The following is a 17,293-nucleotide window of genomic DNA, read 5'->3' on the forward strand; positions in this document are numbered from 1 at the left end:
TGGGTCATCCAAGAGACAAGAGTTTCACTGAAGATATCCAAAATACCTACCTTAGTGCTAACTCATTGTACATAAAATAAAAACACTTAAATTATGAGTGATTTAATGTGAAAAAAATGAAAACAGTACATGCGAAAGATCCCACACAAGAAAAAGCATGGAATGTTTGAAGACATGAAAGATCAATGTAAATGACAAATGATGAATGGAGGAACCTAACAGAAACTCAATCAGGTCAAACTTTGTAGGCTATGGTAACAAGTTTAGGTTTTACCTTAAATGTAGTAAGAAGTTACTGAAGTGTCTTAAGCAGGAAATAAGATGATCCAATTTAGATTTTTAATAAGATGTTTCTTGCTGTCATCTGAACAATAGATTAGAGTAACTGAGAACAGATGATGAGATAATTTGGAAATAACACAAGTGAGATTATTTTGGAGATCCTTACATTATTCTGTACAAGAAATTATGTATCTCTGATTGGAGATGCAGCATATAAACAGAATGGACAGGAAAAAAAGTCACTATGAATCCAAGGTTTCATCCCTTGAGTAACACAGTCAGTGGTGGGGTGGGGGGCAGGGGAGAGGTACAGAGTTGGTACAGATTTGACACATTAGACTTGAGTGGCCTGAAAGCTATCTATTTTTTTAAAGATTTATTTATTTATTTTAGAGACAGTGAGCAGGGGGAGGGGCAGAGGGAGAAAGAGAATCTGAAGCAGACTCCCCGCTGAGTGTGACCCCAAGGCAGGGCTTGGTTTCAGGATTCTGAGATCATGACTTGAGTCTTGAAACCAAGAATCGATCCTTAATCAACTGAGCCACCCAAGAGCCCCTTAGGTAGCCTGTAAGATACTAAAACAGAGATGTAGACCACTGGTTATGAGGAAAGAAAGAAAGGAAGGAAGGAAAAAAGGGAAAGAGGGAGGATGGAAAAAGAGAGAGGGAAATAGAGAGGAAGGAAGGGGGGATCCCTGGGTGGCGCAGCGGTTTGGCGCCTGCCTTTGGCCCAGGGCGTGATCCTGGAGACCCAGGATAGAATCCCACGTTGGGCTCCCGGTGCATGGAGCCTGCTTCTCCCTCTGCCTGTGTCTCTGCCTCTCTCTCTCTCTCTCTCTCTCTCTCTCTGTGTGTGTGACTATCATAAATAAATAAAAATTAAAAAAAAAAAAAGAGAGGAAGGAAGGCAGGTAGGCAGGGTGAACTGGTGTAACAAAGCAACTTATTGAAAACAAATGTAAGATAAATCATCAGTGTGAAGCAAATTTTATTATGTAAGCATGAATGGAAATACTGGGTTTTAAGGTAAACTATAAGATTATTAATATCAAACAGAAAAGAAAACTAAAATTACATTGCAAGGTCAAGTACTAATAGATAAAACAATAAGCTTCACCTTGCTTAGAGATTATACCTTTCCTTTCAAAATGCAAACATAAAAAAATGTGATACTTACTTTCTATCTGAATGTGTCTTATCACTTTAGAAAACTTCCACATATCTTACTTTAAGTCTTATAACAACACTTAAATCTGTGAGCTATTGTGGGTACACATATTACCATATTATAAATGAAGAAAATGGAGGTGTATGAGGTTAGCTTGACATGGGAGTGGGGATAAGATCAAAAGCGAGATTTTTTGGTCCCCAGTCTACTGGTTTTTCCACCATACCTTCCTACTGTGATCTGTATCTTACACTGATCATTGTTTTTGGCAACTTGGCAACATAAATTTAAGTAACTTGAAGAAAAAGTGACTTCTATATAGCAATACTATTTTTAAGTTTCTAAAGTTTAGATAGTATATAAAGCTTTAAGCAACTTGCCATAGAAACTGCAATAATGCTCAAGCCTTTTCATCAAAATACAAACTACATTCGATACTATCACTCTTGAAAGCCCCTTGGGAAATAATGGCTTTTTGGAATCTGCAAGTCAGCGTGACATGGCATGCGAAATTGCATCTCATGCTGAGCCAACCAGGAAAATATATGTCATCACTATGTGACATTCAGAATTTCATCTGGAAACTATAATCTTGTTCTGACTGCTAAAAGGGGGAGAAGAAGACTGCATACAAAATAATTTGGTTGAATTTTTGCTGAATTCTTGCCAGTTCATGTAAAAAAACTAAAATAACTTATTTCCAAAGAAGAACTCTATATTCAAAACCTTTCAATGTACTACTTATTAACATCACAATGTTTTCTCAAAGAACTTTAAAATTTACTGACATATTTTTGGAATCTTGCAACTCAAATTAATGAATCACTAGAAAAACATCTATATAATGAAACAAAGTTGCAAAATTAATAAACTATGCAAAGCAAAACAATGAAAACAATTCATAATTCCTCTCCCCCAAATGAATGAGCTCTGGATCAAGAAATACACAAAAAAACATTGTAGGCTGCAATCTGTTTTATGTATCCTGTATCTTACCAGTCTAGACTCTCCTGGGCTCCTAATTCTTGTATGCAATACCTTCATAAACCAGTTACCTTATTCCTATTAAAACAGGTATCTGTAAATGTGATTTAGTGGTACATAATCAACATTTTGTGTTTTAAATTTGTTGTAACTAACTGTAAAATAAAAAATTAGTAGATATAAGCTGGAATGGCTAACTCACAAATTATTCCCAGGAGCCATGTTTCTGCTAGCCCTCCATTTCCTGGTATCACATCTCATGACAATAAACACAGAGGGGACTGTCACTAGTCTGATCATAGTACCTAACCTCCCTAGTCACAGTGATTGTCTAAGATTATGCACATGATCCAAGGGAGGCCAAAAAAATCCTTGTCAGGTATGTTTTCAACAGATACTAGACAAGATATTTCTTTCTCTTTGATGACAGAGAAGTACATGAGTCCAGAGGAACACAGCCATGTACACTGCTAAGTCAAGAAACCTATATTCAATAAAAGAAAGTTAAGCCAACAGGGGGGGAAAAAAAAAAAACAGAGTCCTGAAGGTATGAAGTCTCTGTTTCTAAGTCATTTCTAAGAAAAGAGTTTGCTTTGCTTTGCTTTTCTTACCATTTCAAAGAAAAGAGTTATCTTTGCTTTTGCATTTCTTACCATATTTTCTAAACAAAATATCCCTGTTTTTTCAAATTTAAAATAATTTTGTTTCTGTCTTTTGCAATTAGAGAGCCCTTTCTAATTTAGAAATGTGTTTTCCCTAGTAAAGGACTCACTTATCAATCAGGAAAAACTGGCAATTTTTAAATTTTTAAAAATTTTAATTTAAAATTCAATTTAATTAACATATAGTGTATTATTAGTTTCAGGGGTAGAATTCAATGATTCATCAGTTGCCATGTAACACCCTGTGCTCATTACATCAAGTGCCCTCCTTAATGCCCATCACCCAGTTACCCCATCCCCCCAACCACCTCCCTTCCAACCACCCTTAATTAGTTCCCTATAGTTAAAAGATCTCTTATGGTTTGCCCTCCTCTCTGTTTTTATCTTATTTTATTTTTCCTTCCTTTCCCCATGTGTACCTGCTCAGCCCTCCTAATATCATTACATAGCCCACATAAGCTCCAAAATGCCCAAGCATACCATGGAGTTTACTCCCCTATTTTCCAGGTTTACTTCCTCAAAAACTATTCAACCTCTACCTCCTTCGGCTCTCACTCCTTTCATTATCAGATTCACTGGTCTAACTCTCTATGACACTCTGCCTGAACTTACATATAGAGATGTATTTTTCACTCCTCTAATCTCTTCTCCACCTTTGGAAGATTTCTTCAACTATATTAGCAAGTACTTTTCTTAGGTTAACTGCGTTCCTTGGGATCCTCTCATCTGTCTGTGTCCTACAGGAGGGACTTCTTTCAGACAACCCTACACTTCCATATAGTAACAACCTAAGATAGCAGTGAACTCTAATAATGTAGTGTACCAAAGCATAAGACCATACACTGAGCTCTTAGAGACAAATACGAGAATATCTATTCATATTTACTTTTATCTAAAGATGAGAAAGACACACAGTTTGTTAATATTTAGTAAAGTAGATTACCTTGAGGTCTTTCCCCATGTTATAAGGCTACAGATAACACAATGCTAAGTATACTGAAGGAAGAGTGGATATTCAATAAAGAGAAATTGGCAGGGGCCCTTCACTCTTTCATTTGTTTTCAATTAATTGTGGCATATTATAATTTACATGCACATAGTTAATTAGATTTACAAATTTTATTCTACTTTAACTGAATTAATCCTCATAATTTGGATTTATTTATTTATTTTTGATACACGTTTTAAAAAGATTTTTGTGAAACACAAATATTCAAACATATGGATTAAAGATATCACTAATTTATTTAAAAGAAAAAGGCAATATCTTTCCATTAATTTGGAAGAAAATAGTATTGTTACAAAGAAGATGGAAATTTACTTGCCTGATGTCAACAAAGCCCTTTGATAAAATGGATAAGACTGAAAAATAAGTGTCTTCAGTGTATCAGTGATGCCCTTTCCCATCCTGGATATAATGTATCTCAGTGAGGTGACTCTTCAGCGTCAGCCACTAAAATCAACTACTCAATAAACTGAATTAAGAACTAAGCCTTTAAGTTTCTATGACATAGTATTAAATTTTATTTTGGAAAACATAAATTTTAGTCTCACTGAAATATTATTGATATATTAAAACTATCAAAATAAAAACATTTAAATGTTAATAAAATTATCTTGCATGCTTTACAGCATATTGCTATATAGTGATACATATATTTAATGCACAAATCAGTAAATAGTATCCTACAGATGCTCAAAGATTTTTACTGATAGGAATGCACCGACAAAAAAGGTGGAAGGCTTCTAAAGATGAATTATTTTCAATTAGCTTCTGTTCTCTGTACTTGTTTTTATTCATTATCTGTTTAGTAATGCTTTTAACAAAACATGAGCCTGCTTCAGATGTGTTCAAGGAATCCAAAAACATTGGTTCTGTGGGGTTTCCTCTTTGTCTTGATCCAGGTTTGGAGTGGACATTTAAAAGAGGAAGGAGTGAGGTAGTGATGACAGTAGTTGAAATAAAATAATTCCAACAACAACAAAAAAATAATTCCAACGGAATGTAGAATTTAAAAGTAATTTCTCAGCATTAAAATAATTTACCTTCTAAAGCCATCTCCATTGACAAAATTCAGTAGTCTATATTCTACTTTTAAAGGAAAAATCAGAGTAAAACTTGAACATATTAAAAGAAACCATACCTAAATATAACTTCTGCTTTATAGTCCTAGAGAAATAAAAAATGAGCCAAGGAAGTAGTAGAACAAAACTTTTTTTCACTTAAATATGAATATGAAATAATTACTTATCTAATTTTCAAGAATTAAAGTTTGAAGAGAAAAAGACATTATGTGCATGCAATACAAATTTTAATATATTTAAAAATAAAAATCAATAAACCTAGTTTGCTTAACAAACTCAACATATTCTTGGAATTAATAAGCAAACACTAATTAAAAGACATTCTGCCTTGCGACGCCTGGCTGGCTCAGCAGTTGAGCGTCTCCCTTCAGCTCAGGATTACATCTTTGGGTCCTGGGATCGAGTCCCACATCAGGCTCCAGCATGGAGCTTGCTTCTCCTCCCTCTGCCTATGTCTCTGCCTCTCACTGTGTCTCTCATAAATAAATAAATAAAATCTTTTTTTAAAAAAAAAGACTATCTGCCAGACATACTACAAGACACCCTAAAGAAGTATAAATTACATTTCTTTATGAACTGATGATTTACTTGAGGGGTCCTCATGTGAAAACTAGCAATGCAAGAAATTAAGGTATGCAGTAGTACCAAATGAGTAGTGTAATTGCCAGGTAGGTCTACAAAAGAGTATCATCAAATGACGAGTGGATATTTTATGAAACATTAAAAAATTCAAAATGTTAAAAATACTTTAAAGCTCCAAACACCTAGACTACTATGGCTGATACAACAAATCATCATATGGCACCTGATGAAATTCTTTAGAAAGATAAGCTTAGAAAGTAATTTAGTCATAATTTGAATTGTAAATATGTTAAGTTATACAGATGGTTAAATTTTTCCTCATAAATTCTAGGTTTAGAAATAAAAATAATTGTTCTTACAAAGCACAAAGGGAAGAAGCAATTTAGTAAATGTATGTTTTCCTTTCTTTATGTTCTCTGATTACTTTCTGGATGGTATATCCAAGTTTTTAAGATTTTTGATGTACTTCATTAGATATAACTTCATTTTATCTTAAACCTTTTTCTATTCCAAAAGGGGAAAATATACTTTTAGCCATATTTTATCCCTGAGAGAACAAAATCAATTGCATATTATACAATATTTTCCAATGCTTTAACATTTGCCAATGAAATTGGACATCTAATTAATCACAAAGGGATGGAATTTTATGCTAAACTACATGATTAAAGTAAGCAACTTCTAATATACACAAGTCCACAAAAAAATTATTTCTTGTACATTAATACTACTTCCGCCCTATAACTAGGAACATACCTACTCAATATTCTAGTTTAATCAAATTAAGGATGATTTAAACATTGTTAGATAAATAACTGCATTGGTGTGAACCATTTTACTTATAATGCACAGTTCTTAAAATTAGACTACAAAATACATCAGTGCCTTCAGGAGCAAATATTACTAGCAAAAATTGAAAATCTCACCACTTCAAAGCATCCTACAAGTTATACTGCCTGTGGATAAAATGATTTTTTTTTTTTTTTTTGTAATTTCAAACTTGGAGTAACATTATTAAATGGATACAAAAAAGAAAAGAAGGTAAAGTGTAATGTTTTGTTTTCTTAGAAGGAATACATTTCTTGTATGTGTACAAAGCAGGGTCTTACCTTGAAAAACTTATACATTTCTCCTTCTTTTACATTCTCTGAAACAGGGCAAGGAAAATAATACTTATCCTATATATCCCTTGTTTGTGGAAAGAAAATTAACTAAATTGACCTATAGGTACTCTTATCTTACCTCTCTCAGAGGAAGAGGCAATTCGGTTAAGTCCTACATCTGTTGATAAGATCTTATATTTTGCTTCAAATATATCTGTGATCTCACTGTATAAATTATGCCCAACTTTCCTGTATCTCCAATTCTTCCTTCTTTACTCGTTACCTCTCTATAGACATACCCAAGTGTCTGTGTAGACAAATGTCTGGAAAGTGGTATACATAGTGGCTGTTCCAATTCCTGTCCACTTCCTAATAACTAAAGCTCCTCTGGCCAACTGAAGTGTTTCTGACTCATTGTTCTTAATGAGTCTACAGCATACTAGGCAGTTACCCACCCTCATCTTAAAGTGCTTTTCAATTTTGTCATATATATGTCATATCTACACATGTATACATATGTATGTATACACCCATGTTCCATAATTCTCAGAATGATGCTTCTCAATCTCTCCATTGGCTCATTCTCCTTACTCTTTAAAGAAAAAATTGCTCAGAATTTAATTTTGGGCTTTCTTCTCATTTTGCTGCATGTGGTTTCCCAGGGAGATCATGCACTCTGTGGCTTTGACTGTGTAAGATCCATATATGTTAATGATTCCTAAGCCTCTAGCTCTCCTTGTAAAAAACCTAAGCAACATCTCCAACATGAGAACACTTTTATCAGCTTTGTTTTCTGATATTCTCACTTAACGGAAAATATTTTCTACTTTTCTCCCCAAACTCCAGCTTATGACACTTCATCTTAAGTTACTGGGACAGAGTAAATAACCTGTAATAAGCTAAATAACTTGTACAATCTACTCTTTTTTTCTTAGGATTCAAACTTTCTGGTCACACACATGGGCCTTAAAAAATACAGACTATATTCCTGAACCCTATACAGCCCTGGATATGATCACATATATCAAACATGACTAGTTTCTGGCCAAGAGTATATAAACAAAAGTGAATAATACAACTTATATATACTTTTCAAAGAGGTAAGGTGTTGTTCTCTTCGTTACTCATTTCTGCTCACTGAAATGCAGACATGATGAACTCTTGAAGCCTCCATTGTGGACCACTTATCAAGCCTGGTAACAGAGGCCACACATAGTAGAATAAGAAATTACCTGACTTTACAGAGAGTCATATGACCTTGGAGTGTTTATCATTAAGCTTTCACATGAGGACAAAATTCAATCTTACTTAAACTACTGTTATTAAGAGATTTCTGGTATTTTCAGCCAAGATTAACTCAACACTAATTATTACAACCACATTACTGAACTAATGCTTAATTTAAAAATACTGTATTTTGAAATGAGGTCAGAAAAAATGTAATTAGAGATATTTTATCTAATAACCTGTCAAAAAAAAAAATCTTCAAAAAGAAATCTGAAAACGGTTATCTGTAGTGTAAACAAAGTGTTTTTAAAATTTCATGATTTTTCATATTTAATTTGCTTTGAGAAAATAAGCTAGAATTTCCATATGCCTGACAAGAAATGTAAGCATCTGAAACATCATAAATTTTTTATTTTTTAAAATGCAGTTCTGATCCTGTGATATATTTAAACTTAGACATTAGGGAAGAAAAAAATGTGTCAGAAGTAGTGTTTCATTCTGAGTGTCATCCAGGAATTTAACTACAACACTTAGTGACACCCAAATAAGGGTGCCAAAACATTCCATGCTAATTACAGAGGTTTAGTTGTTTCCCAGTATATCTTTGTTCGTAGCTCTGATGTAAAATTCTTCACTATTTTAGCCACATGGGGCAGGACTGAAAATTTAGAAACCTCCCTTGACAGAAAAGAATGCTCTGAAGTTGGCTGGTTATATATTGGATATTAGAGGGCAGACAGCAGATGACAGATTTTGCATAGACCTGACTTTTATGGCTGGTTATGCTATTAAGAAATGAAAGAAGGCAACTAATAACCACAGAATCACTACCATAATCTGGAACTTTATTTGTGTGTGTGTGTGCGTGTGTGAGAGATAATCTCCCACAGGTGCATTAATACACTAAGGGCACCAAGGTGCTATTTAATCTTCAAGTGTTATTCTCCATAATTTCCTAAACAGCAAAGCACCTCATATAGCATCAGGAAAAAAATATGTCATGTGGAATCTGAAGAACCGAAAAAAAGTGTTCAAATTGAGAAAGGTTTTTAAAAAAGGATGAAATAATTTAACCTATTATTCTTTCTTGGTAAATCAAGGAATAATGTAAACATTTATATTGAGAGATTTGTTTTATTTATAGTGATTCAACACTTCCATACAACACCCAGTACTCATCACAAGTGCCCTCCTTAATCCTCATTACCTATTCCATTGACTGATGAACAGGATATCATATACATATAAAATGGCACATTACTCAGCCATAAAAAAATAATGAAATTTGCCATTTGTAACAACATGGATGGAGGTAGTATTATGCTAAGCAAAATAAATCAGTCAGAGAAAGACAAATACCACATGATTTCACTCATGTGAAATTTAAGAAACAAAGCAAACGAGGAAAAAAAAAAAACTTTCCAAGAAACAAACTCTTAACTATAGAGAAGAAACCAGCAGTTACCAGTGGGATGTGTGACATACATAATCTGGAACTTTAAAAAGAAGTCTCACAAAATTTTTTTTCACTACATATTTTTTAACTTGGATAAGTTGCTTGACCTCTTTATGAATCAATCTCCATAATTATAAAATGAGGGGTTGGATTGGTAAATTTATTCCAAGATACATATATAATCCCATATGATTTTTCTAAATGTATCTGTATGGCTCCCTCCTTTGTTGGCTTCAAGTATCTAGTCAAACTTTCCATGATATCTACTCTGACTACCCAAATTAATTGCCATCCCACAGTCCACTAACATTCTATACACTTTTTTTTCCTATTTATTCCTTTTGTGCTTCATTTTGGCAAGTTTCTATTGCTAGGTCTTCAAGGTCAATTTCTTCTTCTGCAATGTCTGGTCTAGTGCTAATTCTAACCAGGCTCTTTCTCCCTTCATGTATATTTTTCAACTCTAGAGTTGGGTTTAGTTCTATATTATATCTTCCATTTCCTTTCCAAATGTACTAATCTTTCCTTAAATATCTAATTCTATCATTTACCCCATTTCTTAAGTTTATTTCTATTGGCTTATTTTTCTCTTGGTCAAAGATTCCTACTTCTTTGCATTTCTATTGGTTTTTGATCGAATGCTTGACACTGTGATTTTAAGTTGTTACATGTCTGGATCTTCTTATATTCTTAATAGTGTTGGGCTTCATTTTGCCAGCATTTAACTTACTCATTGTTTTTTGCTGTTTTAGAGGCTTTTTAAAACTTGTTTAAGGTGAGTCTAAGGCAGCCTTTACATTTTTTTTATCATTAGCTCCACTACAGAGGCATGGCTTTTCTGAGATCTCTATTGAATGTTCTGAATAATCAATAGGATTGTATACTATGACAATAGGAACCTGAATGCCTTCCAACCTTGTGTGAGCTCTCAGAACATTCAGATCAAAGTTCCTAGGACAACCTTTGCCCAACCATTAGAGTCTCATCCTATGCATGTGTGTCTTACTATTTAGCAAACTCAATGAGAACACTATTGCTGATTTCTGGAGCTCTTTGGCTATACAGCTTTCTCTTTCTAGAATTTTATGCCATGATTTGCAGTCATCTCCACCACCTATGACTTCAGTCACTCTACCTCCCTAAACTTCAATTCAGCAAGACACCTGAGCTCAGCTTAATATATTGCACCCATTCTGTGGTCTGGAATGTGCCTTTGGCCAGAAAGCCAGGCCAATCCTAGGGTCAACAGTTTCGTTTCCTTTCTATGACGAATCACAGTCCTGTACTGCCTAGTGTCCGATGTCTAGAAACTTTTTTTTCTCCCATATATTTGGACAAGTTTCTTTGTTATTAATAGCAGGAACATAAGTCTAGACCCTATTACACCTTCATGGTCAGAGGCTAAAGTTCATTGTGGTTTTATCTACTAAAATTTACATCATTAATTATCACAACTTAATTTATTATTATCTTAGTATAATATTTAAGAAGACAAATTGAAAAGACTTCTATTATTTTAACCATGTACTTACAGTGCTTTGGACTTGGGAAGTAATGTATAAACATGTAAGATAAAAATAGCTACTATTTTTAAAGAGCTATCATTTATGGAGCATCTTGCTTTTAAAAGTTTTCATGTCCATTACAGACATTTCATCAAGAATTCCAAATTAATTTTCATAACATTTCCAAAACATAAGGTAAACAGCTGTCATAGCTTTTAGGAGCTTCCTTGTTTTCAAAAATAGACTCCCTAGGAGATTATTTAGAATTCTGGATAATATATTATCTTCATGTGATACATGCTTTTATTCTGGCTTGGCCTACTCAATGTGCCTGAATCACTGAAATAGTGTTGTTCTGCTGTCAACACATTTCCAACCACCAAACATATGTTCTCCCTGTAGACAGCTATTTAACACTGGTTAATTGTGATTGGAGAGGAAGATGTCTGCTTCTTGTTGAATAAACACAAAGCAAAATCAAGTCCAGTGAGGTATCACCAAGCTTTGTCTTTCATGTGCCAAAAATACTACCTAATTGTTGGGAATGAACTTAAGATCAAGACTGGCATTTAAGCTGAAAATATAAAAACTAATTTTAATAAGAATTTAGGCATAAATTAACACTGACACTTCTCCACTGTAAAATTCACTTGGAATATTTAAATGTGTATTTCATAATAATGTGAATATACTTAACACTAACTGAACTAGACAATTTAAAGGTTATAATGGTAATAGTAAAAAACAAACAAATGTGTAAAGGCTACGAATGCACTACCGAATTTGTTACCATTTATGAGATGCAACATAAATAATGAGTAAAACAGTGATAACTTCATTTAGAAGTAGATACAAAGGACTCATAAAACATTTTTTAAATTAAAATTGAAACAGGAACAGTACTCTACTTAAAAATAGAACAAAATTTTTTGAAACTTAATCCTAAGTAAAGAAAATGGTTAGTACAGAGCATTCTCAAGACAGCACTATCACCAAGGCCTCTAGAAAAGTAAAAATAGTGAACATTCAAAAAGATACACAAATCATAAAGAATAAATATCTATGGTCATAGTTTCTTTTTTTTTTTAAAGATTTTATTCATTTATTCATGAGAGACATACAGAGAGAGAGAGAAAGAGAGGCAGAGACACAGGCAGAGGGAGAAGCAGGCTCCATGCAGGGAGCTGGACGTGGGACTCGATCCCGGGTCTCCAAGGATCACAACCTGGGCCTCAGGTGTCGCTAAACTGCTGCGCCACCAGGGCTGCCCTATGATCATAGTTTCTATATAACCCTGTGTCATGTAATTTCATTTAAATCTTAAGCATTTTCCCTCACTTATATTTATCTTTTCTATCACCTATATTCATCCTTAACAATGACTTTAAATCAATTATCAAGTTTTAAAGAACAGGACTAAATAGTAAGTAGGAAGTCAGGTTATGTAGTTAATATGCCTACAAGATTAAATTAACTTTTATCACATGATTCTTTAGTAAATGGAAAAATATTTATGTTCTATATTTGCAGAGATAATCTAGCTGAGAAAGTGAGAGAAGGGAGAGGGAGAAAATTGAGATATTTTGTGTCTTCCAAGAATTCACTTTAAGAACAAACCCACTATTGGTAGAAAGTTCTCTATGGGTCTCTAGTGTTTTTGCAATTCTTAAAAGTAGAGGCAGTGAGTGCCTTTGTGCCCAGTTGTGTTTTCAAGGATATCTGTATAGCATATAGCCTCTAAAGACAGAGACATTGTCCTCCTTTTGAGCAAAGGGCAAGTTTGCTTACGGCCTTGCAAGTTGCAAATAGTGCCTCACTCCAGGGAAAATGGCAGGCATGCCTTCACCAATTACAAAAAGTTCAGGTTCCCTAAATTGAGGGTTCCTCTCCTCGTACATAATCCATTATTGTGTATAGGTATCATCTGATCTTCCTGATGCAACTCTGTGGGAATTAGGCTTAGGTCAGGAACACAAGAAAATGTTAATACTCTTGGTTACTGCTAATGCTGTAAGATAATAAAGTTTTTTCTCTCCATTCCAGGAGTCTCATGTCTCTTTAGCTGGCATTCATGAAACTGTAGCCCGGATAACTTGATAACTTATTATCTTAGAGATAGGGTAAAATCACAGACCTGTTAGAATTCTTGACACATACCTGTTATTGTTTTGGTTTTTATAGGGCTGCTGGCATATTCAGAGGCCTGATATGATTGCTGTTTTGCCAGGGGTGCACTTCCAACAGACACCTCATCCTCTTTCTTTCTGCTAATTGGTGTAACAAGAGGAACAGCTATGACAGGCTGCTAGAGAGAGGCAAAAGAAAACTCTGATTTACTTTTTTAAGCAGTGAAGGGTAAACATGGCAATACTGAGCAAAGTCCCTCATAAGTGGTGTTGAAGCTTTATTATTTTAAATCAATCAATCAATATGTAGCTCCCTTGGTCCTTCTCTGCATCTTCATCTGTCTCTCTTATACACACAGATTCACACAGGGACACTTGATAGTTTCAGTGTGAAATTACAATTCTGTGTGAAAACTAAGACAGCTTGAAAATATATGGAATTTAAAATTTCAGTAAGAAGCATCAAGATAATATGGTAAGGGCAAATCAAAACTACAATTAAATTTGAAAATTGTAATTACTAGAAAATAAAAAGTTATCCTTATAAAAAAGATTATCTTTAAGGACATATTTCCATAAAGTGATTAATTACATGTTACAGTTCAACTTAATAAAGAATTGCTAAAATCTCTGTATTCTGTCTGACAAAGTGATACACACAGCATATTTAGAAAGCATAGAAAAGTATCCATAGTTAGAGAAAGCTGGAAAACATTATGATCCTATATTGAATGCATGAGTGCTGAACTGGACAATAAAGCAGCTGTTTCATCTTTATTCAGTGAAATAAAGTCTGATCTTACTGCTGATGACGCCCAATACAATCTTGTCAGATTTTTGGCAAAAAAAAAGGTATTTTTTAAGTTTCCTGCAGGATCAAAGATCAATGTTGAACTGGGTGGAAAACAATCATCAAATGTTGGGTTTTAGCCACAAACTGAGAAGGAAATTGCAAGCTTGGGAAACAACAGATGATAACTATAATACAGCTGCATCAGATGGTAACTTTGGAGGGGCTGGTTGAGCTGCAATGCAGTCTATTGTTACTCTCAACAGCACAACAACCACACTTTTAAGGATCCAACTTTAAGCCTCACCCAACCTTTATTTTATTTAATATTACTTAGATTATAAATAAACATTTCAATCAGAACACAGGTACATTATCTAACTATGTAATATAATCAATCAAGTTATAAGATAAAGGGGAAAAGGGCAAATTATTTTACAAGTTGCTACTTAGGCTGAGTAAAAGAACAAGAAAGGTGATAATGAGAAAGTGGAAAGATTAAATATATTTGTGGGAAATATAATGCACAGTACCTGATTTTCATATTAAGAATTTAGTAAAAGTGATAATATTTATACAAACCTAAATAGGAGACAGTATTTAAGACTTAAAAGAGAAATGTTCGACATATTGCTAAGTTTTGATGCATTTAAAATTCCTCAACTATAATTTATGGGAGTGGAGATGTCTGCTTAAAAAAAAACCCTTTCAAAAAAAAAAAAAAAAAAAAAAAAAAAAAAAAAAACCCTTTCAGTTCTAGTATTTAGTGATTCCATAATCCCTTGAATTTCTTGGCCATCACTTATAATTCTGAAATATGACTAAGTATTCCAAAAAATTACAACCATGTTCAGATTCAAATTAATATATTAGAGAATAATAATATTCTATACAGTATAATATTTAATTCAAGAAAAATAGCTGAAAGATGAGATTCATAAAAGCCATAATACTAGTAATACCTAAAAACAAACAAAAATCCTTCGTTTTGGTGGCTGAAACTGGGGGCATTTTCACATAGGCAAGGATACATTACAAGCTCCAACAAAACCCTTCCTAACAATACAGCAGGCTCTGATAGTTCTCCAGAACTGTATTCCAAATACATACAATGGTGTCCAAAAGACTCTCCATAGATATTTGCTGAGTGATTGCTAATATAGGTACTAAATGTCAGGCATGAAGAGATACTGAATACAGAGTAAGATGATTGGATTTCCTCCACATTTCTGGAAATAGGGCTATCCCAGTCAAAAATATCAAGGTAAACAATATTTATTTTTAGGAACATTCCATTGTTCTACTAATATTCTTCCACCTTCTGGTACCAGATATTCCCTCAAATATCAGTTGTGTCCTAGCCTCAGATTTCTCCTATCCTTGATGCATCAATATCCCATGATTCCAAAATACCTAAAAGCTTCTACTGTTCTTCCTATAAAATTCTTCCTCTTTAATAAATGTAAAAATATATGAAATTATAAAGAATTAAAACAACATCCACATTCCCATTATATCTAATAATTACTGGCTGTTTACATTGTTATCATATTTCCTTTTTTTTTTTTTTAAAGAGACCAGTGAAATGTTACAGATGGGGCTAAAATCCCTTCAACTGCTAGCCACCTGCCTACTCCTCCCCGAATCACCACTATTATGATACTGATATAACCCTTGAAATTCATGTTTTACAACTATCTTTACTTATACAACTCATACATACCATTTATTTCACCATTTATTTATTTCTAATAGTAGTTTTGGAAAAATACACATATTCTCATATTGCATATATCCTTGGGAAATTGGTTTTTGTTTTAAGTACAACTTGAGACATTCATATTAAGACCTATCACATAGTTTCTACTAATAAATTATCATGTGAATATGTCATACTTTATCCACTTCCTTAGAGTCATTCCTTACACGCATTCAAGTTGTCTCCAATTTTACATTATTGCAATAAATACTGCAATAAGAGGCTTATAATGACTCTTTAGTGTTCTATGAGTATATCTGTTAGGAGTATATCTTTTTTGTTGTTGTTGTTAGGAGTATATCTTTATCAAAAAAGTGGGATTTGAGGGTTAAAGATTATGCTCATTTTCAATTCTACTGGATACTGTCAACTTACCAACTTTCACTCATAACTGTAGTATATGAGTTTATCCATTTTCTATATTTTCACCACTACTGAATATTGGCATTTTTCAGCCACTAGAGTCTTAAAAGTGAAGACGATTAGTCATGAGTTGATTAATTATTAAAGCTAGGTGAAAAGAACAGAGGGCTCAATTATACTATTCTCTCAATTACCCAATGTTAAAAAAATAAGAATAAAATAATAGGTTAAGGATATTTTAAAAAGTGTATTTTTGAGATATGATAAACTGTAGTAAAATAGTAATACTGTGAAGTGCTGGTGAAAATGTAAACTCTTACCAATTCTGGAAGGTAAGCTATAATATAATAAAAGCCTCAAAATGCACTAAAATACATGCCCTTACCTATTTTTTAAAGATTTTATTTACTTGAAAGAGAGAGAGAGAGAAAAGAGGTAGGGGGAGAGACAGAAGAAAGGGAAAAGCAGACTCCCCACTGAGCAGGGAGCCCCTATGTGGCACTCAATCCCAGGAACCTGACATCATGACCTGAGTCAAAGGCAGATGCTTAATGAATTGAGCCACTCAAGTGCCCCAACACATGCCTTTAATTATTAATTACACTTTCAAAAATATATTCTAGGAGAACACTTAAAAACGCAAAGATTTAGCTATGAGGATATTTATCCCAATATTATTTGTAACTGCACGAGTAGGATTATGGACATTTGTTAGTTTTATTTTTTTTTAATTTTTCTTTTTTTAAAGATTTTATTTACTCATGAGAGACAGACAGAGAGAGAGAGACAGACAGAGACACAGGCAGAGGGAGAAGCAGGCTCCACACAGGGAGCCCGACGCGGGACTCAATCCCAGGACTCCAGGATCATGCCCTGGGCCAAAGGCAGGCACTAAACTGCTGGGCCACCCAGGGATCCCCTGTTAGTTTTATTTTTAAATAAATCTATTATTTTTGAACTTAGAAAAATATTTTTTTTTTTTAAATTTTTATTTATTTATGATAGTCACACACAGAGAGAGAGAGAGGCAGAGACACAGGCAGAGGGAGAAGCAGGCTCCATGCACCGGGAGCCCGACGTGGGATTCGATCCCGGTTCTCCAGGATCGCGCCCTGGGCCAAAGGCAGGCGCCAAACCGCTGCGCCACCCAGGGATCCCCAGAAAAATATTTTTAAATATATATTTATACTTAATTTTAAATA

At 33.8% G+C, this 17,293-nt stretch overlaps 1 protein-coding gene across 24 annotated transcripts in view; it reads right to left on the reverse strand.

The window, feature by feature from the left end:
* VPS13B (vacuolar protein sorting 13 homolog B) overlaps positions 1–17,293 on the reverse strand; it is a 727,825-nt gene that overhangs the window by 406,351 nt on the left and 304,181 nt on the right. For 13 of the 24 annotated variants that reach the window (XR_011996559.1, XM_072734207.1, XM_072734206.1 and 10 more), the window contains one exon: positions 13,211–13,358. The exons of 3 other annotated variants lie outside the window; for them this stretch is intronic. Coding sequence is in view for 19 of the 21 variants with exons in the window: in XM_072734207.1 (XP_072590308.1) it covers positions 13,211–13,358 (148 nt within the window). In the remaining 2 variants the exon portion in view is untranslated. The remainder of the gene's footprint in view (positions 1–13,210; positions 13,359–17,293) is intronic. 8 more of the 24 variants (XR_011996560.1, XM_072734208.1, XM_072734211.1 and 5 more) reach the window with 1 other exon arrangement.

This window comes from Vulpes vulpes, chromosome 13, assembly GCF_048418805.1.
Source record: "Vulpes vulpes isolate BD-2025 chromosome 13, VulVul3, whole genome shotgun sequence".
Classification (NCBI taxonomy): Eukaryota; Metazoa; Chordata; class Mammalia; order Carnivora; family Canidae; genus Vulpes; species Vulpes vulpes.